This window comes from Nothobranchius furzeri, chromosome 14 (genome assembly GCF_043380555.1).
Source record: "Nothobranchius furzeri strain GRZ-AD chromosome 14, NfurGRZ-RIMD1, whole genome shotgun sequence".
NCBI classification, from domain to species: domain Eukaryota; kingdom Metazoa; phylum Chordata; class Actinopteri; order Cyprinodontiformes; family Nothobranchiidae; genus Nothobranchius; species Nothobranchius furzeri.
This window is the reverse complement of record NC_091754.1, coordinates 64,012,726-64,038,649: the sequence shown is the minus strand read 5'-3', so window position 1 is coordinate 64,038,649 and position 25,924 is coordinate 64,012,726. Positions and strand designations below refer to the sequence as shown.

General features: G+C 46.1%; 1 protein-coding gene across 9 annotated transcripts in view; it reads left to right on the top strand.

The window, feature by feature from the left end:
- nrxn2b (neurexin 2b) overlaps positions 1-25,924 on the top strand; it is a 970,727-nt gene that overhangs the window by 793,730 nt on the left and 151,073 nt on the right. For all 9 annotated transcript variants that reach the window (XM_070544341.1, XM_070544340.1, XM_070544338.1 and 6 more), the window contains one exon: positions 7,990-8,171. In XM_070544341.1, the coding sequence (XP_070400442.1) occupies positions 7,990-8,171 (182 nt within the window). The remainder of the gene's footprint in view (positions 1-7,989; positions 8,172-25,924) is intronic.

Below are 25,924 nucleotides of genomic sequence, written 5' to 3'. Positions count from 1 at the left end.
ATGAACTCACACCTTCTCCTCTCGCTTCGCCCAAGAAGGAAAGGGTGAGGAAGAGTGGGACGGTGCGCTGGAAACAAAAATCTAAATCAATAGGACTGTCGCTACAGATTTGATTCATGAGTCTTTTCTGATTCTGTTTCTGTTTTTCTTTCAATCCATAGAGAAAGGAAAGTGTTTATTTTTTCCATTTCTCTTCAAACCAAATTACCGGCTGGCCAACACAAATGAAGAGTCTAATCAGAGAGCGCTTCCTCTCCATGTCTAGAGCCGTAGGTAGGATTGGATGGCGTGATCCGTTGCACCAGAGCTAAATGGACAAAACTAATAAATATTTAGCCTCTTTTTTCCAGTTGTGGGAGAGATACACTTGAGTGCAAAGGACCACTTCCATCCCTGCTGTAATTCTTGCAAAAGCAGACAGGATTGTTTCATTTGAATATCGATGTGGACTGAAGGTCAGAGGTAAGGTTAGCGGAGATGCTGCTGTGAGCGTTTGCTGCTTGGGAGAGCTCAAAGGTGTTTCTATACTGCCTTGTTCGGTGGGTAAAGCGTGCGATTACACCGATGCAGTCGTAAATGTGCCGGTCAGATGCATCTTCAGGATCTTTTCTACTGGCCTTCTGTTCTAACTGATGAAGCATTATAAGGGAGTAAGGGTGCAGGCAACCCCCACTTTAGATGTGGATTTATGGCTTGGGCCAAATCAAAAAGGATTCTCATCCACAAATTCTGACCATTTTGGCTTTCCATACTGACCCTTAAGAAGGGAGATGATATAAGGAGAATGACCACAGGAAAACCTGACCACTGTTCCTTCATTCACTCGCTTGTATTGAGTGAAGAGAAGAGCACACAGCTCCCCCTGGTGGGCCCTCCGGGTAACGGCGGTGGATTAACTCCTATTCTAAGCAAATGAGTCTCTTAAATATTTCAAACCTAGCATTAAAACCCGAAGCAAGCAGATAAATGCAGGTTGTTACAAAAATCTAAACTGATTTGACGATAATATGAGCATCATACCCTAACATGCACCATGCCTTAATGCCTCTCATGATGCCATGGGTCACCAGCACGTCCAAATGTTTCTTTTCCACACTGCTCATTAGAAAAGCAAGTTATCAACGTGTGAACTAAGCATGCATACTCAAGAGTAGAAGAGTGTGGTGTATGGCGTTTAAAGCGTGCCACAACCCGTGCACGCGCATTGGGTCCACAGCGCGCGTGTGAACGGGACTCGCGAGCGGAAATATACATGGCGAGAGGTCATTTGTGCACTGAGAGGGAGCAAACTGTGTCTGTGAGCGCACAAGGATGTGCACAAGTGACAAACCTGCGTGCGCGCGTTATCAACGAGCACACGGCAGAGGAAAACGTGCGCGCGCGGCAGCCTCTGTGCGCGCTCGGCAGCCTCTCTGCGCGCTCGGTTTCTGACTCCTGCTCGCTCGGCTGTAAGGGCTTTTGGCACTCTGGAGGCGTGGCCTGTGGCAGATCTTCTCTGTCCTCTGATTGGTTAGTTTACCCCGCACTTTTCCCTCTATTTATATAAAAAAGTCTGATATTCAGTAGTTGCTGGCATAGCTCAGCTGGGAGAGCGGGTGACTCTCGCCCCGGAGGATCCAGGTTCGAGTCCGGGCAAGGAAAATGCAGTAGATGTCATGTTAATTTTTCTTAATTTCAGGTATTTTACAGTTGTGACCGTTCAACTGTCATTAAACGTCCGAATGTTTGCTGGGCAGTGTTTTAAAAAGTGCACATAAGCTAGATGGTTTAAACCAGGTAAAAATAGACTTGTGGGTGTAGGTATGTTCAAGTTTAAAAAGTTCTTGCCTCATTAATGTATTGTTTATTTTTTTCAGCATTTAATTGACAAATTATCCTTTCAAATAATGAATTGATGAGTTACATAATTGTCCGTTTAGAATTGTTGAATGGACTGAGTCAAGTTTGGTGCACTTTATATATTTCAAAACATGTTTTTTTTTTTATTATGCATATAAATAATTTTAATGTTAATTTATTGAAATATTTCTATTTTTTCATTACCTCACCCTTGTTTTGACAAAAACAAGACCTTGCTGGATAATATCATGGAGAAACTATTTGTTCACAGTACATGGCTCAGTGAGGATCTGTGTACCAAAGGAGGAGATACTCAGAAATCTGTCTGCAGATTGTTACAACCCAGACTGGAAGTGGCGGGCTGTAATAAGAAAGGAGACCAAACAGAGGAGTGGGGGTTCAACAACTGATTTATTTAACCAAAGTAAGGATTTACTAAAGCAAGGTAGTGAACAGAAAATGGCCAGTGAGGACTCTCCACCACACAGGAGAGACCCAGTGAAAGCAGAAAAACAGTAGGCTTTGTAGGCAGCACCACACCCTGAGCCCAGGTGCCTCCAAGGCTGCTTAACCAGCTGCCTACAACAGAAGAAAAACACAATTAAACACAAATGAAAACCCAATGAGACGGTGGGGGCATCACAACACGTTCAGGACTACCCAAACACCAGTAATTCTTGACTGCACTGATCTGCTTTAGTAAATCCTTACTGTGGTTAAATAAATCAGTTGTTGAACCCCCACTCCTCTGTTTGGTCTCCTTTCTTATTACAGCCCACCACTTCCAGTCTGGGTTGTAACAATCTGCAGACAGATTTCTGAGTATCTCCTCCTTCGGTACACAGATCCTCTTTGAGCCATGTACTGTGAACAAATAGTTTCTCCGTGATATTATCCAGCAAGGTCCCGTTTTTGTCAAAACAAGGGTGAGGTAATGAAAAAATAGAAATATTTCAATAAATTAACATTAAAATTATTTATATGCATAATAAAAAAAAAACATGTTTTGAAATATATAAAGTGCACCAAACTTGACTCAGTCCATTCAACAATTCTAAATGGACAATTATGTAACTCATCAATTAATTATTTGAAAGGATAATTTGTCAATTAAATGCTGAAAAAAATAAACAATACATTAATGAGGCAAGAACTTTTAAAACTTGAACATACCTACACCCACAAGTCTATTTTTACCTGGTTAAAACCATCTAGCTTATGTGCACTTTTTAAAACACTGCCCAGCAAACATTCGGACGTTTAATGACAGTTGAACGGTCACAACTGTAAAATAATATCACAGGAATTAGGAAAGAATAATATGACATCAACTCTATGTTCCTTGGCCGGACTCGAACCTGGATCCTCCAGAGTGAGAGTCACCCGCTCTCCCAGCTGAGCTATGACAGCAACTGCTGAATCTCAGATTTTTTATATAGATAGCTAGAGAGTAAAGTGCGGGGTAAACTAACCAATCAGAGGACAGGGAAGATCTGCCACAGGCCACGCCTCCAGAGTGCCAAAACTCCTCACAGCCGAGCGAGCGGAATTAGAAACCGAGCGCGCAGAGGCTGCCGAGCGCGCACGTTTTCCTCTGCCGTGTGCTCGTTGGCAACGCGCGCACGCAGGTTTGTCACTTGTGCACATCCTTGTGCGCTCACAGACACAGTTTGCTCCCTCTCAGTGCACAAATGACCTCTCGCCATGTATATTTCCGCTCGCGAGTCCCGTTCACGCGCGCGCTGTGGACCCAATGCGCGTGCACGGGTTGTGGCACGGGTCTGACGCGATAGTGGTGGTCCCTAACATGTCAGGGTCTGACCCAGATAATTACAATGGTTGTCCTTGGTTGGCCTACACGGGCATTGCTGAAAAAGCTAAAAATATAATAGAACTAAAGTGGTTTAGTGCTACTTACACCCGTTTACTTGTATTGCTTTAGATTTTTACAACAGTATTTATTTATTTTCCGGTTTTATTTGACTTCTGGAGATCCTCTCAAGGCCCCGGTGGACCTGAACCTTCATACAGATTACTTGAGGTTGTTTGAAGTTTCTGAAAACCCTTCACACCGTTCCACACATCCAGCCATTAGACACGTTCTGTCTGCTCTGTGTGAACTTGTGTCCCCTGATTTTACTCAGACCGATGTGATGAAACCAGCCAGGGAAGAACGCCCTCTAGGCCTGTCCCCTTGAATCTGATAAACAGCACAGTCAACCCCTCTTTCCCCATCCTCCCACACGTGTGCAGCACTGCAGCTTTCAGTGGTCTTTCAAAGCAGAGCAGCGGGTGTTTGGTGGGGGAAACAGTCACACATGGATGTGCCCCGTCAGACCACTCATTACAGACTCGGTGCCTCCTCAGTCTTCTCATTTAGAGTGGAGAAGAGTAGCACACGAGTCCACAAAGCAGCCGGCGGCCACTATCAGACACACAAACCAAAGCAGACGAGAGAGAACGTGTCTGGATTTCCTCGTCTGAACACCGTTGGTTGTGTCGCTCATGCAGATAGAGAGAACACGCTGATAATGAAGACAAAGTCACAAGTGGCAGGTGTGACTGTCACAGTGACGTCTGGTGTACGGAGAACTCTCCGAGGACGATGGAGCATATGGTGGAAGCTTCGCATGGCGGGGGTGTTAATCGATGGGAATGATCTCAGTGTGAGAGCAGACGGAAGACATGCAGCGACGGGGCAAACGGCAGGTCTGTTTTCAGCGCCGCCCTAAATGAGCTGTGATGCTGAGGATCTGTTTTCCATCTCCAGTGTTTTATGAAAGCAACGATTCGTCTGCGATGCCAATAATCTGCACTGCAGAGAGCGGAGAGGGCTATGACAACTTTCTAAAAGCCTCTGGCTCTTCATCTGAATTGCAGATTCAGCTCTGTGGGTTTATGGTGGGTTCGGTTTCGTAGTTTATCCTCATTTACGAGGGATTTGATCCACTTTTAAAAGTTCAGATGCTTTAATTTACTCATATTTCGGAGTCTCCGAGACATTTGGACATCTCTCTACCTAAGGACCCTGGTTCTTGTCTGCCCCCGCTGCTGTGGAGCTTGGCAGGTTGATTCCCATCACATCTGCAGGCTCAGCGATGTTGCATCAAGTGCATGAGTCCATTATGATGTCAGCACTGTTCTAGTTCTGATGATCTGGCCTCAGCAGGCGTAGTCCCACCAGAAGTCAGGTGTAACGGTATCATTTATGTAGAAACATACAGACACGGTTAGCTTATGAAGTTAGGGAGACTGACTGAAGTTTATCGAGTCTGCACAGATACTTGACGACATCTCCGCGCTCTACAGCTGTACTCCTGCTAAAAGGCCTCGCCTCATGCACTCACCTCTGCTGACCCTGGGGCTCCTGCAGGTACTTTAAAGCTCTGACAACGCTTGGATCTTAATGTGCAGATCGAGGTTCAGTGCTTTCAAGCTGGTGCTTGAATTTTTCATAAACGTGCTATAAAACACTTCCGTGTGTAAATATAGAACCAAACAAGAGTCCTAGGGTAATGAACTGAGATGGTTTGGTACTTCTAGTGAGGATCAGCACAGTCTGTAACAGAGAAGTCAGGAAAGTCTCCTTTCAGAGTGCTTGAATTAGCTTCTGACAGTAAAGACAGAACCCTGATTCCTGCTGGGACTGCGTCAGCGCTGCTCTCCTCGTAGGAGCGTGGAATGATGAAACTCCCCGTTACTCAGGTAGATCTCCTCCATCTGATCAGAAAGCTCTCTTCTACAAACATCTGTGCCACAGTAATGGAGGCTTTAGGGATGTGCTGTAAAACAAGCCTGTTCTCTCACGTTTCTCTTTGTCTGGTTTCAGAAAAACGTTTGCTCGGCCCGGTTAGCTAGTGCTGTTGTGAGAGCAGCCCTGCTACAGCCGTGTGTTTCTACAGGATGAGCCGTTAGCTCTCAGACTACGCAGGCCGGTTAAACCCGTCTCCTCTAACTGGGTGGATTTAAACCATCTACCAGTTTCCACTACAAACACTTCTTCTTTCTCTCCACATGCATCCACTTTCGTCCATCACAACATGGCTCCCCTCCTCCTGTTTGTCGGCCATTTTAAGTCTTTCCCTCCCCGTCTGTACTCCCCCTGCCCAGTTTCCACCGAGCTCCAGCTCCACCAGCAGTAAACGTAGGAAAGATGAGGACAGAGAAATATCTTCCTGTCTGCTCTTCACAGTTCACCCTGTCTCATCCTCCATGTTCTGTAAGCGCCTCTTCTTCTCTCTTTCTCTCTCCTCTGGCTCACAACCTCTTTATGGCCCTCCTTGCCTTGCTGCGATAATTAGTCAGCACTAAAATAATACAGCCTCGAGAAAACAACAAGAGCTGAGCAGAGGGCTTAGCTCTGCTGGGAGGGAAGGAGGGCTGGAGAGCGAGACGAAGGGAAACGGGGCGTGTCAGCCCGTTTCAGACGGCTAACGCTGGATTGTTGCTAAACGGCTCGATGCTTGTGTCTGTCACCGTTGTTGTTCCACCGTGTGCCACCCATTGCTGTGGATGTTGTTGGCCCTTTAGTCACCGCAGGTCTGTGTCACGATTCTCACAGATCCACGAGGAGAGCAGACGCACGTCAGCGCTGATCCATTATACACCCATGGCTGGTTGTTGTGGCTGGATGTTTACATCTACGCGTTTAGGAGTGTTTATGTCATTAATGTGGAGCTCTGGCTGAGTCCGACCCAGTTTCCTTGGGTCTACATCGTACAACATCAGTTCAGAAACTTGTGTGAAGGTAACAGTTACTCAGCCTCTGGAAGAAGACCCAAAGTGACCCCCTGAAGGAGCTTAGGGTGTTCAGGAAGGACCCAGGAGCCACCCAGACTCTTTCCTACCATGACACAGAAGCATCACCGTGAACTGAGATGACCAACAAAGACACTTGAGCTCCAAAAGCAAAACTTTAAAGAGAAAGTAGAACCTGCAGCTGACCACATGGACAACACACTGGTTTTCTAGAGCGAGGTGTTAGCTCAGGATGCTGCGATACGATCATTCCCCCTGAAAACAACACTCCTCAAAATGAAGTTTGAACATCTAAGCATCATTTCTGCCCCGGATAACGGGACGTCTGACAGCTGCTGAAGAGCTCTCGTTGGTGGTCGACCAGCTTGGCCAATTAATTCAATCCCAGCGTGAGCTTGAGTCGGTGCTGATGTTTACCGGGCAAAGGCCTCTGGGAAATAATCGTTCCTCCTCAAACCAGAGTGACTGAAACTTTGTTGGTGTGTTGTGTTGCTGACTGCGGCTTCGGTGTTGCATAGAAATGTGTCTGAGTCCCATGTTCACTTCTGTATTCATATAGCTACACGCTGTGCACGCATTAATATCTCTCCATCCAGCCTGGGTACGTGCAGGGGTGGAGAAGCCTGCAGGGCTGGGGGCGGTTTGCTGTGCTTTCATTACTCTATGCTAATCACAGCCAACAGCACTCGTTTCCCATTTACCTGCAGGTCCTCGGGAGCCGAGCCCTAATCCCTGTTACAGTTTAGACATGAAATTGTTCCTTTAATGAGGCAGGTGGGTTTTTTTTTTTGTTTCTTTTTTTTTTTTTTTACCCAATTTATTCCTTAAGCTAACTTCCCCAGTACTGCTGATACCAGGTCCCTTTGATGGAGAGATCTGAAGGCAGCTTTTCCTGGGTGGGGGTTGTTGTTGAGCAGCAGCCAGTTACTCTGATGGCGTAGCCAGCACCGAGCCTGTGTCCTGCTTTAAATGCAACTGTAGGCACCTGGAACAGCTCTGGTTCTGGTCAAATAACACCTCGCAGGAATGCAAGAGTCAGTGGAGAGCTAAGACCAGAGCCGTCGTTTAGATGGCCACCAACATGGCTGCTCATATTTAATGATTCCTTTTTCTACACCTAACAAGATCATAAAGCCTGGTGGTTATTTAACTTTAGTTCTCTTAGAGAGATGAACGGCAGCTTTGATTCGACAGTAAGCCGATTATTTGCAGAAACAACAACAAAACATTCACAAAAGAAAACTCTTTCTGAAACTCTGACAAAAAGTTTCTCATTCCCACAAATAACTGTTATTATACAACCTTGTAGTCCGTTTTCTGTATTCTAGCCCTGAGCTCATGTCGTCCCTGTTTCCACCTCATGACGGAGCGATGTCTGCTTGTGTTTTGCAGCTGGGACCACCTACATCTTCGGGCGGGGCGGAGCCCTCATCACATACACCTGGCCACCCAATGACCGGCCGAGCACGCGGGCAGACCGGCTGGCGGTGGGCTTCAGCACACAGCTGAAGGAAGCCATTCTGGTCAGAGTGGAGAGTGCCAAGGGACTGGGAGACTACCTGGAGCTGCACATAGTAAGAGCTTGTACCTGTGGAGGATGTAAAGCCTCTTCTGTCTCAGACTCACGTTTGTGCCCCACGAGAACCTGAACAGCAACGCACAAGGCTGTTGGGGTTGGGGTTAGCAGCTTTTATATTGAGATCATTTATGCAGAGAAATGATGGAGTTTGGGCCAAATGCTGGTGACTGCGTTAGAGAATGGTTGTGAACGACTCTCCTACCAGCTTTGTGAGTGCTGAGGCTGATAGCTGTGGCTGCCATCTTTGATGATGCTAACTGGTTTTAGGGGTACATCCAATGAGACTGTTCCAAGACCGCCGTTAAACCTTTTCTAATGGTTTATGAGATGTTCACGAGTAAACCAAGCCATTCGTGTGTTCTCTAAGGGTGATTTAGTTTTGTCGGCCATCTTGAATGATCTGTTTCAGGTGGATATTTATATCCAAGAAGACTTTACGAAAGTTGTCTGAAGTCCTTTGAGATGTTTATGAGATGTTTTTGCCAACAGTCGGACAGTTCATGTCAACGTTTTACTGAACATCTCACGCGATCGATCATTCTTTTAAATTCAGTAATACAAAACCAATTATTGGCTCAATATCTGAGCAACTGACTGCCCTTTAGCTTTCTGAGGCACGGGTGCAACTTGAAAAATGCTCTGTTAATTTCAGTGATCAAAACTAGACTGAGAGACCATCTAAAGGCTCAGGAAGCCTTTGCAGGTGTTCATTGGCTGATTACAGTGTGACACCTTGAGTCTAGAACATTCAATCGTTCATAATATTGTCTGAGGGTTTGAGTGTGGGGCTTCCATCAGCTGTGAGTGCAGGTGTGCACGGGCCGATCCTAACTGGTTAGTTTCTCTCCGAGAAAGGTGAATCATACCTGCTGTATGCTGAGCGCTAAAGCCTAGCACTGCTACCGTTATGATGATGGAGTCCTTTCTTTAGCAAACTTAACTTTAAGTGGCATTACACACTTCTTCTTTCCTCAGCCTTCCTCTTTTATGCCCCCATCCTCACTCGCTCATGTCGCTTTGCAAACACAAGAGTCTTTCATTTGAATGTTTACCTTTGAGCTTTTGGCGCTGCTAACAACTGGCAAAGTGTGTTTGTGTGATTAGCATGTGCAGCTAATCACACAGGTATGCGTTACAGAGGTAGGACTCGAGGAGAGAACGTCATCCAACCCTTTCTGCACCTCCAGGGTAGCGGAGACACTGACAGGCTGGTTTTTTAGTCATTGCTGGATATATGTTTACATGAACCTTTGCACCATATTCTACATCTAAATTCAGATTTTTCAACTTTCACCTGTATGAAACCTGGGAAAGCCTTCCTAACCTGGCTTCACTCCAACGGGGAAGTGTGTCATTAAAGTGTTTGATGGGATATTCTGCTAGAATGCACACACAGACAACATCACAGCCCGTCACCTTTGTGGCATGAGCAGGAGGAAAGGTCCCGTTCTGAACGTCTTTGTGGATGAGAACACGAAAAAGGAAATAAAAACGATATTTCAAGCTGTTTTACAAAATGTTAAAGTGAACTCGTGAATGCTCTGAGAATGAACTTATTGGCTTCAGACGACTTTTAGATCTAGTCTCCGGTTCAGCTTCCAAGGGTCATTAAGAAGAGTTCAGACTAGAAAATGACTAATTACACACAGACACGTCTTCCTACTCCCAGTTAACATCCTACCTGCTGTTTATAGCTTTCATATATTAGGCCTAAAGGTCATTTAAACCCACCACTAATGACAAATTGAAATGGCAATTAGGAGACGGCAGACGTTTAAAACTGCATTTAACGGGTCTCTAATTGTGTTGTTGACCCCGTGCTTCCTCTACCTACTCTCTCTTTCAGCCATTTTCATGGTGGGGTTTCTGTTAATTACCATCCAGGACTACAGCTGCTTCCCTGCACCACTCAGCACGTCGCTGCAGTCACGCCTTAAAGAGCAGCTCTTACTGTACCGCATGCTAGATGCCATAAAGCGCGAGAAGACGCTATCGCTGCGATCTACACGCCGCTGTCAGAGCTAGGCTCTGCCTTTGTGTGTGTGTGTGTGTGTGTGTGTGTGTGTGTGTGTGTGTGTGTGTGTGTGTGTGTGTGTGTGTGTGTGTGTGTGTGTGTGTGTGTGTGTTCACACCACTTCAGTTCTGCTGTGACCCCAATTTGTTTGGGCTGGCCGTACCTGGGAGCGACAGGAACAGCGTTGACCCCAGGTCACGTCTCATCCAGTGCTCCGTAAACCCAGAGTGACAGGGTGAGGGATGATGGGAAACAGAGAGGGACAGGTGAAAGAGTGGATGGGCTGAGTGCACCAAGTGGGTCAAGGCCAATGTAAATGCTCCAGACATCGGTGATAAATAGTGATAATGACTGTAATGATGGACGATTACAGATGAAAATCTAATGGACACAACAAATGGCGCTGGAGGTGGAGTGGTGAAGGATCGGAGGTCAACTGCAGCAAGTCTACGCTGAAACGGGTCATTTCCTGTGATGTGTAGCAATCTGTCTGCTGGCTTTAATAATTTAGTGCTTCTTTGGTGTCTGTAGGTGACCAGACAGCATCAAGAGACGGGTTTGGTTTTCTATAAACACACACTCAAACACACACTTTCTTCTGAGTCTAGCAGCCAGAAAATCATTTCTTCAGCTTTTGTTTTTGGCTTTTCATTGTTTAGGAATATGAAGGCCTGATGAAATAAACACATCTGTGTTGCTGAACAATATGAAAAATGAAACACAAGACTTACCAAATCAGAACAAGATGAAAAGAAAAATATTAAAGTGGAGAGAAGTCGGTGTCTGCAGAAGCGGCTGAAAGTTTCAGGCAGATTCATAATATCAGTTAAATCAAACTAAACTCTAAAGAGAAACGTTGTTTAAACAAATGCTAAAGTTATTATGGATGCAGGCATTACTGGTGTCATGGATTTGATCAATATGTTGATCAATAACCCATTTCCTGTAGTGGAGAGGAGGAGGAGGCAATGAGCAGACACGTCACAGTTAGAACTGCGGCACATGCACGAGGAAAAACGCCCGAACGTCTGGTCAGAGTGTGTGTGTGTGTGTGTGTGTGTGTGTGTGTGTGTGTGCGTGCGTGTGTGTGTGTGTGCGTGTGTGTGTGAATGCTTCAGGACATTTGAGTATAGGATTAAAACAATGAAATATAAAATTTCCATAACAGCTTGTTACTTAGTAAAAATATATTTTTAGGATTTTTAAATATAAAATCTGATTTTTAAAAAGGATTTAATGATGTTTTTATTAGATTTTATATGATTAGCTTTGATTTTCAGGCCAAATCACCCAAAAAGTTGAAAACATAACAAAAGATTGTGATTTAAAAATAAAAGTTATTAAATAAAAGAAGGAAAAACTAAAGAAGATTTATAACCAGGACATTTAATAACTGTTGTAGTTTTATCACACACACACACACACACACACACACGCACGCACGCACGCACGCACGCACACACACACACACACACACACACACGCACGCACGCACGCACGCACACACGCACGCACGCACGCACGCACACACACACACACACACACACACACACACGCACACACGCACGCACGCACGCACACACACACACACACACACACACACACACACGCACGCACGCACGCACGCACACACACACACACACACACACACACCAAGTAGTGTGTCTATGGTTACTTTGTGATGTCTTAGTAAATATTCAATTTGGTGAGAGATAAACTTTATTGGGTACCACGTTACAATAATGCTCCCCTTATAAATGGCTAATAAATGTTTATTATGCATTAATTAAGTGTGAGAAAGTGTCTGAGCCTACTGGTTTCTTGCCAAATAGTGAACCAAATCTGTTGACTTATGTACTTAATCTAGACTTCATGTATTAAACATTTGAAACTAAGCAACTGCCCTTTATGCACTAGTAGCATTTGTGGACTGAGTCTGTGGTGAAAAGTCAAAAGGCTTGGTTGAAAATATCGCTGGAGTCTCTACTGGCACAAGGCTGTCGATGATCTGAGCCTGAGCTTTGTTTAAGGAGATGAGCGCACAGGTGCAGCAAGGAGGCAGTCAGGCGGGGCTCAGGTGAACTGGGTGAAGCTGATCAACAGGAGGACTGGCAGACAGGAGAAAACAACCATGACAGGCATGGCAGAACCACGCGGAAGCATCACACACAGTTGCTTTTAGCTAATAAATCATGATAAATGTCCATAAGAACTCCACAGAATCCTTTTTCTAAACATTTCACCTAAACGTTGGTTGTAGCCTTTATTGAGCTGAAACCAGCTCCGGAGTGGACTAGCCTCTAGAGACGGAGGCTTTCTCTGCTCATGTGCTGCAAATAAAGTCCTATTTCAGGATTTATGGTCTCAGCTTACCAGGCTGTCCACAGAGGCTTTTACTCAGTTCCCTGATTTACATGTAAGACCCCCATCAGATGCCTGCACCCTCACTGATCCCACTAAACGCGGCGTCCGTGCCACGAAGGGAGACGTTCTGGTTCCATCTTTTCTGTGAGTCTTCCACACATCTACCCCAAGACCTGTAGAGATGAAACAGAGCTGTAGCTGGAGCTACGTGCAGCTCTACAGATGTCTTTGAACACATCTCTACTTGGATTCATATTCTAGCAGAGTTTTCGGTGAGGGGTGGTGCATCATTGTCACCTAAAGGAATGGCTGCTCGCTGTTTATCTCCACCTGTCGCTCATGATCCCTCATCAGTCATTCTTCTCGCTGCTCTTCTCTCAAGTGCATATTCTCTATCTAACTTCAGTGTTTTTCATTTACTGCCCCATTCCCTCATGTCTGGCTCATTCATTCTCTCATTCTTTCCCTCTCACACACACCAGCGCCTCCGACACGCCAGCCCAGCTCCTCTGCTCCCTTTGCAATTACATTTCATTTGCTGCCGTTCCTCCCGAGTCGCTCCCCTAAATGACTCCGCTCAGCCCGTGGTGGGTGTTTTGGCCCTGTTAATTATGCCTGTCTCTCTTTGAGGGGAGAGGTACGGGCAAATTAGAGCTGAAACCCTACCAGCCACAGCTTCGCATCATCCCACCTGATGAGGGCCTCACGGACCCAATCAAACCAGCAAATGGCTCGGTGACGGTGGCCTTCAGGTCCAAAGTTTGGAGCTGTGCCTTCAGCTTTTGTTTTAAAAGGACTATTTCATTTTGCATTGTAGCTTCACTTGTTCAAAAAGCTAATTTAATCCTAATTTAATCCTAATTCCGAGAGACTTCTGAAATGACTTCATGTTTACTGATCCTGACTCCCGTGGTTTTATCCAACTGTAGAGACGTAGACCTCATTGATCCTGGGGGAAAGACTCGAAGCCAATAGGACCGTTTTTCCACGCCATCACCATTTAAACAATGCCTCAGAAACTGTGACTGCAGCCTTTTTTCATGTCATAACAAGAAAGTACACAAGACCAAGGGATGTTTCCCTGCCTGTCTAAGCAGAATTATGGGCGCTTGTGGGAGCGTGTGATAATACCACGCCACCAGGATGTGATGAAACATTACTCCTTATCTTGCCCCGGCCACCCGTCTCTTTATGTACCTTCCCCTGCCCTCGCAGGCCTCCTACTCGTTTTTGCCACTCCCTTCTGTGATTCCTAACCATTTATATGACAGAGGGTTGGACATCACTCACTTCACCTTCCTGACTTGCTGTCATCAGGCCCTGGGATGGGAAGTGGAAGGACCTGGCTGTGGAGCACAGAGCTGAATATGCTGACGGGGGGGGGGGGCTTTGAAATGATGTCTGATGTCCTCAGAAGACCTTGGTTGTTGAACTTTATTACATATTTACTGTTCATTGGTCCAAATGGGGCGCATAGTCTCATTAAATGGTAAACGGCCTGTATTTGATATAGCACCTTCTAGAGTCCTGGAACCCCCCAAGGCGCTTTACAACACAATCAGTCATTCACCCATTCACACACACATTCACACACTGGTGGGGATGAGCTACAATGTAGCCACAGCTGCCCTGGGGCGCACTGACAGAGGCGAGGCTGCCGAGCACAGGCGCCACCGGTCCCTCCGACCACCACCAGCAGGCAACGTGGGTTAAGTGACTTGCCCAAGGACACAACGACAGCGGCAGACTGAGCGGGGCTCGAACCTGCAACCTTCCGATTACGGGGCGAGCACTTAACTCCTGTGCCACCGTCGCCCCATTAACATCATGAGTCCTACACGTTCACACTGTGTTGTCAAATGTCTCAAAAGGCTGGGACATCCAGTCAAGATTGGACCGTACAGTTTTGCATCTCAGACAACTGTCAGCATCAGTTTTACTAAATGTCCCAAAACAATGCATGTACAAGCGTCTGGTGGAGCCAGTCTGGTTGCCAGGGGTTACGGCCAGGTTTGGGGCCAGCACAAGATTACCATGTGTCTGCGTTGGGCTTGGACCGCTCTGGACCACATAGAGCTGTCAACATTTGGTCAACACGTGGCTCGTCTTCATACAAACAGTGTTGTCGTTTCCAGAAGTAGCCATGCACCTTGTCAGCAGGTGGCCAGTGGCAGCCAGAGATCTGGCCCAGACCCATCTGCAGTGTGGGAAGCAGGCTCTGGCATCACTGCCCTTATTGTTGGGTTCAGGCCTGGATTTGACTCCAGCAGCTCACATCGGGTGAATGGTCCTTCGTAGGTTATGTGTTACCAGGCTTGGTATTCCACCTTTTTCTGTTTGAACTGACACACTCGTTAACTTCAAGAACAAAACTTAGACCTTTTACAAAATGCTGTTTGGCTTAGGAGAAGAAACACAGACAGCCCCAGACTAGCTAGCGGGTGTGTAGACGTGGTCACACGTCAGCTATCAGTGCTCTAGATGTTCACCTATCCTTCAGTTTCTGTGTTCAGACGAGCATGATGGAAAGTCTGAGCTCCAGTTGGGACCCCGGTTCTGATCCAGTTCCAGCCCTCATTAGGATGCATAATGATAACGTTCGGGTTGTGCATGGAGAAGAGCGAAGTCAGCTTCGCTGCTCTTTGAAAGGCACCTCAAAGCTTTCTTCAGCTAATGGACTCTGCTGAAGTTTAGGTTATAGAAAGAGGAGAGAAGTGTTCCTGGACTAACATTCATTATTTACAACTTTTACATGTTTAACATGACTCCAACTCTGTCAGCGCCACGCAAACAGGAACAACCTGTGTAAGAATGTTTATTTACATCTGATTTCATAGACGAAACAAGCTTTACAGGATTTTAGCTCCTCAGAAGTACAAATGGCCATTCGGGAGTTTGAGAACATCCATCCATCCATCCATTCATCCATCCATCCATTCATCCATCCATCCATCCATCCATCCACTGTCAGAGCCCGCTTTGTCCATGTGGGGTCACGGGTGGGGGTGGGGTGGGGGGTGGGGGTGGGGGGGGGGCTGGTGCCCATCTCCAGCAGTCAATGGGCAATCAGGCGGGGTACACCCTGGACAGAGAGCCAGTCCATCGCAGGGCAACCCAGGACAAACACACACCTAAGGACAATTTAGACAGACCACTGAACCTAACATTCATGTTTCTGGACTGTGGGAGGAAGCCGGAGAACCCGGAGAGAACCCACACGTGCACAGGGAGAACATGCAAACTCCACGCAGAAAGATCCCAGGCTGGGAATTAAACCCAGGACCTTCTTGCTGCAAGGCAACAGCTCTAACCACTGCTCCACTGTGCAGCCCCAGTTTAAGAACATCTTCAACATAATTCTATTGACGAGAGGTGTGTGTGTGTGTGGGGGGGGGGTGATTAAAGATAATGAGGGAGTGGACTGGTAGATAAATCTGTGACTGGTGGAAAGGGCAGATGTCCACGCACCTGGGCCTCTCACCAGTTCACAATAACCTGTCATTCAAATCCCTTCTGGTCTTGACACCGTCTCGGTACCTTTGCTGCACAGCGTGAGCTATTTTTAGTGCCGCTTGACTCATTGAATCAAAGACTGAAGTGTTGTGGTTCAGCATAGCTAAAAATATCCGAGGAGATCGCTGCTTTAAGCAACTTTGAGGGAAAAATAACACCAGAACAGACTGACAAGTCCTTTTCAGTGCTGCTCTTTAAGCATATCTCTCTCGCCTGTCTGAACAAGCTCCAGTTACGGCTCTCATGGTTTGTACACAAACTCTGAAGTCTTTGACTAGAGCCTGGATAGAATACCTGCAGCTCCACCGTCCCCGCTGCCAGGCATGGGCGGCAGCTACCTGACTTCCCAGCTGCAGGTGAACCGCGGTACTCAGGTGATTCCCACCCTGGACACTGTAATCAGGATGGAAGTTCTTTAATCCGACACAAACAGAGAAACGGCCAGGTCGTCTTTTTTAATTAAGACTTTTGTTGCAGCTCTTTCCAACTGAAGAAACACAACCAGGTTGTGTTTTATGCACAAAGATTTAAAGATTTAATAAGAAAGAAGCAAAAAGTGCAGCTTCTGTTTTCATAACATGACCAGATGGATGAAAACTGTTGTAATTGTTGTCATTTTAGCGGCCTATTAAAAAAATACAAGTTTCACTTTAGTTTATGACCGTTGCCGTCATTACATTTAGAGCCGGTGTGTTGCAGCACTAACTGCTCTGTGGGAAGTGTCTCATATGCAGTTATGGGCTGGGGCACCGAGTGCAGCGAGCCTCCCACGGACACCTCAATCACTGCCCCACCTCATGGCTTTAAACAAGGGCTGCCTTTGATTACCAGCCAGGGGGACATTCTTCAGCAAAACAATCAACTCTGAGGAGGGGAGGAGGGAGTGTGAGGAGGAGGAGAGGGGACAGCAGGAGCTCCCTAGCCTCACCCTTAGTCCTGCTCCTGCATGTGACAAATGCTGACTGAGGAAGAAACACGGAGAGAGAGAGATGACCTCGGTGTTGGCATCTTCAGCGTAAAGCTCTTTATTTCCTGCCACAACAACAGCTAAAGGCAGGGGGGATGATTTTGCTTGTGTGTGTTTAATAGTGGATGCTTGTGTTGGATGGTGCCAGCCACCATGCCTAACGTACCGACACATAGTTAAGCTAAACGCTAGCGTGCTGTTAGCGAAGGTTCATCCCGACGCGACGAGGACTAGCTGTGCAACATCTTTATTTACAGCTCTGCCGATAGCCACTGGTGCTGTGTGACTGTAAGAACATGATCTCATTAACCTCCAGGTGGATTCAGTTCACCTGTTGGACAGTAACGTCGGTTCAAGATGGCTGCCACAGCCAATCAGAATGAGCAAAACAGTAGAAAAAACCCAGTCAGTTCTGCAATAACGTTAGAGATGAGGTCATCAGGAAACCTAAGAGACGATTCATTATTCTGCATTAATGATTAGACCTCATCTTGTTTTCTTGTTAGCTAAATATTTAAAACAACTACATGAAATGTCCCGAACTCTATAGGACTGATTCTTTTAATTCAGTTTGACGTGGTCCTAATCATCTCCATAACATTATCTGTGCTAACTTAGAACATATGTACAGTACAAAAAGACTGTAGTTCTCTACAGATGCGCTGGATGTGGTGCAGAAGTCGCTCAGAGTGAATAGTGACAAACATTAAGCGTTGACATGGACCGGTGGGAGTCGCTGTCGGTTACGTACACATTAACATACACACTAATGTGTGATCAGTACCCTTATGGTCAAATTATTAAGAGCAGAGTCTAAATGCGGTACTGTAGCAATCATCTTTCCTCCTCATCATGTCGCCTGGTGAGGAAAATGGGTTTAATTTAAGGAAGCATCACCACCCTTCCTTACATTATTTTCCAATAGCCACAGGTCATCTGTCAAAACAGGCATCGTTTTAAATATGAGCTGGAACATGTGACCTGACGTGCGGCAGCAGCCTGAAATGGGATGATTGGCGAGAGAACAGGGCGACTGGAGAGTTTTCAGAAAGCAGCTGGGAGCTGAGAGATGCTGGCGTCAGATAAAGGCAGATGGGGAAGTGGATAAAACTGTCAAGGAGGCTTTCATCCTCTCCTCTCCTTAAGGAAACACGTTGATGTGAATGAACACACAACGTGCCGTCACTCACCGTTCAGCTGCAGCTAATGACACCTTCACCTGCTTTAAAACACACACACTGGTTTCTCTAGAGGCTACCGTACATGTCGATAGCCCCCTCCATACTTTCTTCAATGGGAGTTACTTCTGCTTCTCTTTCATCTTGTCGAGGGGTGAGAAATGCAAGCATGCAGAGGAGGGATGGCGCATAGACGACGACTGCAGAGCAGAGAGAAGGCAACACGCTTTGATGAATGTGGCTGACTTGCAGAGGGGAGAGTAGGCCGCCATGCGTGATGGGATCGGTTCCTGGTGGCTTTGGCAGGGTCTCGCTCTTTGGCTGGTGGAAACCTGACAGCGTATCCATTCATCCTTTCCCGTTTTTGCATCGCTAATGAATCGCCCCTATGAGCGAACAGGAGGGGAGGCAGGCTGAAGGTGAATGGGGCTGGATCTAAGTTTTCCTCACTCGGATTAGTCGGCAACTTTGAAATCCAGCCGTTCCTTCCCAAACTCCTTTTGACTGATGATGCTGATGGAGGGAAGAATACCCTGAGAGAGCGGACTCTGACTCAGACATCAGATCTTCTTGTCCCTGGCATTTGTCTTCATGTTTATTTTTTATTCCAGCAGCTCTTCTGTTCGAGTGAGGTTCAGTTCTCTTTGTTAATGGCCACACTGTTATACTGTCAGCGGTGCAACAACCTAATGAATGCATACCCACAGCTTAACTACATTAGACGTGTCATCCTCAAGTGCACTGGGTTGGCACAGTCCAAGCCTTCATGTATGTAGGCAGACCAGCACACTACCACCTCCATGCCTGACTGCTTTCATGATGTTGTTTTAGTGTTAGTCTTACTCCATCGTATTGTTGAGTCATGTGGTTTTGTTGTGGGATATTTTGTTCTCGGTGTGTTTCTTTTGGAATTATTTTAGCATATTAACGGTAAATGGCCTATATTTGATGTTAATGTGGGGTTCTGCTGAAGTGGCCTACCTCCGGATAATAAAGGCTTAGTTATGATTGAAATTATTTTTTTTACTTTGGGCTAGAGCTTTAACGTTGATCTCAGAGATTGTTGGGTTGGAATCGTGACCAGTTTCATATCTGACGCCACTCTGCAGCCTTCCACCGGCCAAACACGGGACTAGATAGTTTTGTGGAGCGGATAGGTGTCCTGGGGGCGTGTTTTACTTGCGTTAAAGCTGTTTGCTATTATGCTAGTGGTTAGCATTTTTAGTTTGCTGATCATCAATAAAAAGCACAAGAAGAAAACGTTTGCTTTTTCTGTTGGCAGCATGGTGGAGCCTGGAAGTAAAAGTACGAGAGTAATGTCTTTGGAGGCGAAGCAAAGAGCTAGAACAGGACTGAACATCTGTGCAGTCTACACTACACGGGGGCAGCAGTAGCTCGGGTTAGCTCGTTGCTAGCACAAGCTACAGCAGGCTGGCGCAGTGTTGTTTACGGCAGTTGTAATTCCACCTTTAACCAGTAGGGTGGAGGAGCAGGACACGGCTCTGTGTAACTTTAACAATGGGACAAGTACCCTTTTACAGTATTGTATTTCTGTTACTGGTACAAAATGAGTTCTCACGGCAGAAGTTGGACTAGTGACCTGTTTCTTTATGACAGTGTCTGTTGTTAAAAGTCCATGTTCAGTACTGATTCAGAGTCCATAAAAACACAATCATTTAGTTAACTAGATGCCCTCAACTATCTCCTGTGACTTCAGGTCACTGTACTTGTAGCCTGCACCGACGTTGTACGCTGTAGTAAAGTAATGGATGACTTTTCCTGATCAATACACTATTACGGTCCGAGAGCAGAGCCATCTGTAAGCGTTCAGGCCTGCCGTTTATGATCACCTGGAAAAGAAAGATGACTCGGTCTCTCCTGCATGTCAGCTCTCCTGTTCATCTTGTCTCCATAAGCGTGTACTTAATCCTGACGTAACGGTCCATTCTGGCCTATTCCATTCAAAGTGCAATAGTAGTATTAAAGCTATTTAATTGTTGCACATAAATGTTTTATGACTTTTCTAAATTTTGAGTTTATTACCATAAAAAGAGCCACCCAAGGTCATAGTTACACTTTTATTTTATTATTTTATTATTTATTATTTAGTTATTTTTTATTTTACTGGAATCATTCTGAATCCAGACTAACGCAAAACTTTCCATAGCTTTCCTCTCACTTCCTAGAGCTTGCAGGAGTTACGGTTGTAAGGACAAAAGCCTGGACTGCCCTCTCCCCAGCAACCTCCACTAGCTCCTCCAGTGGGATCCCAAACCAGCCTGGAGATACCAGCATGTCCGGGGTTGGCCTCAGGGTCTCCTTCTTGTAGGACATGCCCACAGCACCACCCTAGGCAGGCACCCTGGCCATAGGTGGGGGTGGGGTGCAGATTAACAAACAAGTCCGTTTTTGCCTTGCAGCTTAGATCCGTTTCACCTCAGCGGAGCAGCCCAGGTCAGTGAGAGGAAGAGACGCCCTTCACACGCCGCTGTGGCTGTTCATCTCGTGTGTTTTGCACAGTTAAAATGAGGAAGTCTCATATTTAAGGAGCGAAGCAGATTTTTGGACCACGCTGTCCCAAGTGGAGAAGTCTAGCTCTGAGATTAAAAGGCAGTGTTCGGCTTATGAAGCCATGACATAGATGTTGACAGATAGCCTAGCTTTCTCACAGAAAATGCTAATTGTTTCTATATTTATTTTTGAGTAAGATAATAAAATTATTTTTGAAGGCTTAAAGCATAAAAACCCTTAATAAACGCTTTTACATGAGTGCGACGTGTTTTATTGGCTCTATATTTCCCTGCGTTACCATACTTGGCTCATCTGGACTCTGCCAAATATAATTTTTACTTGTGTGTGCGTGTGCTTGCATATGTTTGTTAATGTTTTTAACCTGTTATGGGAATCTGGGGTCATTTGTAAAGCACTTTGAATCACACTTTGTTTGAAAAGCGCTTTAGAAATAAAATTTGATTGATTATATTATTTATCCAGACTGTAATATGAGATATTCTTCAGCTTGTGCAGTTTTAATGCAGAAAGAACAACTAATATCGCTAAAGTTCATACACCTGTGTGGAAAAAGTAAATATAAGCAGAGTGCCTCCATCACTTCAGACAAAGTGGGTTAGGGTTGATCTGGTCTACTTTGTCTTCAGCGAGGGCCCCGAGGAGAGAGCCACTACAGTTCTCTCCAAATGTCACCGCTGCACATCCAGCCCTCAGCTCTCTGGATGCACTTTAGCCAGGCCAGCCCTCGCTCACTGCACCCAGCAATGGGCTTGAGAGCAGACGCCGTTTATTCAGCACAACTCTGACTTTATCCGCTGCAACACAGACAGCGCTCCTCATCAAATGTGAGATCTTTTTCTGTCTTGTTTCAGGCACAATTCTCTCTCTCCTCCTGCAGGTCTTGACATTTTATCTAAAGCACTTCAGACATTTGTCACCCATCTTATTTCATCAAGCAATTCTTAATTTATCCTTGCCCTTTTCCACAAAGCTTTGCTGATTACGAAAGCCAGAACGAGTTGAATTCTTTCTTTATGGGTTACAGTGGACTACCAAAAGGCCCCTCTCATCATCTTTGGCGCCCATTTCCAGCAGAGGCTAAATAACTCATAAGTTACTCTGCAGACATTAGGAGGGGCAGAGCCAGTCGAGGTGGTGTTTTCAGGAAGATCCCTTTGGGGCTGCATCCATACCTAACCCTAACCCTACCACGCAGTGGCAACAGGTAAACAGTTTCTTCCTTAATGATACCAACAGTTTTACTGGTGAAGCTACTTGATGCTTGGTCAGTCAGTGTGTACCCACGGGTCAGGTTTGTGTGGTCAGTTATCCCCAGCAGTATCCCCTGGGTCAGGGACGCACACCCAGCTACGGTACTTCCATTCCCAGGTTGACTAGGACCTGGAATGATGTTTGACTTTGGTGAAAAAGTGACAGCTGAACCCTACTTAGTCGTCTGGTTTGTGCAGATGACCCACTGAAACCTACACACTGGTCAAACTCAAAAATGACAATGTCATGCAAGACTGACTTTGTCTAAGGCTCGGGACCCTCTGCAGGTCTTTTGGGTGGTCTGTGATTGTGAATGTGGGGGTTTAATGAGCTGTGAGCCAAATTCACCACAGTTACAGCAAACGAAGGCTTGAATGTCCGTCTCTGCATGGAACGAGTGTACCTCACACATTAGTTTACCCTGTAAGTAGAATTCCTGCAGTAAATGAACGTTTCACCATATTCTAGCTTTTCCAGTTTCACCTGTGGAAGGACTACAACCACTGTGACACGCCCGGCCGTAAACCGGAGCGTGTGAACAACTAACTAACATAAAGGTGCAACCTTACATCTGAAGGACTTCCAACAGCCATCTTGATGCTGAGATTGTTTCTAATCTGAACAAAATAAATCACATGAAGAGACTAAAAAAGGTAGAAGTGGATAAAAGACCGAGTCCAACACACGGAGAGGCAGGAACAATGTTTACATCTGCTCACTCAGGCATAACTCACACATCTGGGTTTCCAGGCAGCTGCTATGCATTCATCTTTCCCCACTCGCCACTCTTAACTTCGCGAGTCCATCAACTATTCTTCTGTTCATGGAACGGGAAAAACAACTTCATAATTCAGTGCTTTTGTTGCTGTGAATCTGCATGCCATTCAGAGTGAATGTGTGGAGCCATCAGCATGAATTTGGTCAGAAGAGAAGCTATTAAAGCCGACTCGTGTAGAGCGAAGATAAGAACTGCGGTTCTTTTTTTAAAGTGAGATTCCTTCTGTGGGGTAAGAGGAGCTCCCGTCGACTCGCCCTGTGGAAGAAACGAGGAGATGTTCGGGATGAGAGACGTGGAGCCGTCACTTTGACTGGTTCTGTCAGCTTGGAGCAGACTTGGGTCAGCCAGCTCGTCCTCGTGTAGAGGATGAACGTTTATGACTTATTATGGAATTCTCCCAGCAGATGAGGTCATGTGACGTGAGACAAGTCATCTAAGTGGATAACAAGCCAGGTGTGTAACGAGTCAGGAACAAGTTGTGATGCAACCACGTCTCACTCTGAATTGGTTTAAGGTGCTTTTCGTGTCTTTCTTTATCAGAACCACTGGATCATCATCACACAAGAGGTCAGCGGTGACGGTTTTAAAGAAAAGTCATGATAGAACAATAAAAATGTCCTCCAGCTGTTCAAATGTAGCCCGCCACTCGCTTCTCTCTCTTCAGTTTCCGCTCCTTTACGGGTTGAGGAGTAATTCAGGAGTAATCCATCCTCACCGATATGGGTGACTGAAGTCCGCTCCCTGAGCAGAGAGAGGAGTCGGCCGTCCCACCTCCCTCATTCATTCCCAAACAGATGAAATCCTGTTGTCAGACTGCCGATAACCGAGGCTGGATGGGCCCCCGAGGTCCGGGCAAGCCTGATGTAGAGGCCACAGAACGGAGGCTCGCTGCCAAGTCCTTCATCACCCTCACTGATAAGGTGCAAATGGGATTCAGTTGCTGCAGCTGCTGAATTGCTTTGGTCAATCTGCTGTAAAGACCATTTCTCAGCAGGGTTTGAACAGACGACGGGGTGACGACAGCGTGGACGGGAACAGGGACATAAAGAGGACAGATGGCATCTCGTGTTAGGCTGCGAATATTCACAGAGGTCTGTGTTTTGGCCTCATATGCTAGGCACTCATATACAATAAAAACGGTTAAATGATTCTCATAGGGCTGCACAGTGGTGCAGTGGTTAGAGCTGCTGCCTTGCAGCGAGAAGGTCCTGGGTTCGATTCCCAGCCTGGGATCTTCCTGCATGGAGTTAGCATGTTCTCCCTGTGCATGCGTGGGTTCTCTCCGGGTTCTCCGGCTTCCTCCCACAGTCCAAATCATGACTGTTAGGTTGACTGGTCTGTCTAAACTGTCTTTAGGTGTGTGTGTGTGTGTGTGTGTGCGTGTGCGCGTGTGCGCGTGCGTGTGTGTGTGTGTGTTGCCCTGCGATGGACCGGCTCTCTGTCCAGGGTGTGCCCCGCCCGATTGGCGGTTGACCGCTGGAGATGGGGCCAGACTGATCACTCACAATGTTGGCTTCAAACGTTAACCTCAGCTGTGGAGGTCAACCCTCTCCAGCTGTTTGTAGTGTTTCTTTAACATTCATTCAGTGGTTCACAAGATATTTTCACAAGGATTTTATTTCAATATTACCTCCAGGCCTGGAGAATATTCTAGATGGTGGCCATAAAGCAGCAATCTAGATTATAGCCTAGAATTGTGTAATTCCTAACTGGCTTGTTGAGCTGCATGGGATCCTTGCTTAAAACTTGCGTAGATCATTGAGAAATGCGATCAGCCACTCTGCGTTTAACAGGCAGGCTAAATGTGGAAACAGTCCTCTGCCCTATTTCAGAGTTAGCCGCTGTGAGATGGGGAACATCTCAGATTAGAAAAGCCAGATTTCCGTCACGCTGTAAAATAGCATTCATGGACTCATCCGGCTTGGCTTTCAACAGGAAAGGCTGTTGTTGGTTTAGCATCCAGAGGAGATCAAAGAGCATTAGCATTAGCATTAGCACCTCCACCACACGGCCTTCAGGTTGGTGTTATTTGTGGAGATAAAACTTGAACATTAGCCAATCAGAGACGAGACCTCCTAACATCAGAAGACACCAGAACTGTCTGTCGTCTGGTCCCCTCTGCTTTGGATCGCTTCTAGGTTCAGAAACAGGAGCGCCAGAGCTTTTGTCCTTTGAGGTTGACTCACGAGGCATTGCAAAGGTGTCGAAAGAAAAGAGTGAACTTGGTCTTTAAAGAATGGTTGGATCCACGTGTAAAACGCTTGGAGTTCACTTGATTCAAGATGGCCTCTAGAGGGTACCAGCCTAGATGAGCATAGCTCAGTCAGTTCACAGGAACGTGCGGGTTTATTGATTTAGTAGCACTGACATATCAAACATCATCTTGCATCACTGGATCAAAACATTTTCCTCCATCATTTCTGAAAATGTGTTGATATTATTTTAAATGTCTGACGAGAGGTGGAATGGAGTTGTTAAAAGAGCAACTCACTGCCTGAGCTCTGTGGGTTCAGTCATAAAAGTGAAAAGATCGTTTCATTTGGAAAACATTTATGAGATGCAAAAGAAAACAAACAGAGGAATAAAAACGTGCCGCCTTGTGAATATTCAGAGAAGTCATAAATCATCACACCCCTTCTGACTGAGCTGCAGCGTTTTACATGTTCCCTTCTCAAAGCCGCAAGGGAGGAACCTCCAGCGAGTGAGTGATGGATGGATTGGTGTCGCCACACTGCACTCTTTAGGAGGAGAGGGAATTCATCATTTATTTACTGCTTGCTGCCATCAGGACTTGTGCGCACCACCGTTCCGTTGGTAGGTTCGTCTGGCTGGGACAATCAGATGCAACAATCAGCAGCCTCTGGAGAACAAATTACAAGCTGCTGTGCTAGAAGGAGCCGACGGCAAGGCAGAAAGGAAAAGAGAATTTACTGCTAATAAACCATGAGCTCTTATTTTATCCAGCAAACACCAACATGACTCAGTGTGTTGCTAACTTCTTCATAAAACTTTCTTTTGAAAAACAGAACTGATAACAGTTTTTAGTGGGCTGATGTCATTTATAACTGTTCCCTCACTTCCAGTCTTAGCCACTTAATCCTACCTCTCTCTTTTTGTTCTTACACCCCCTCCTAGCTGAGTCAGCATGAGC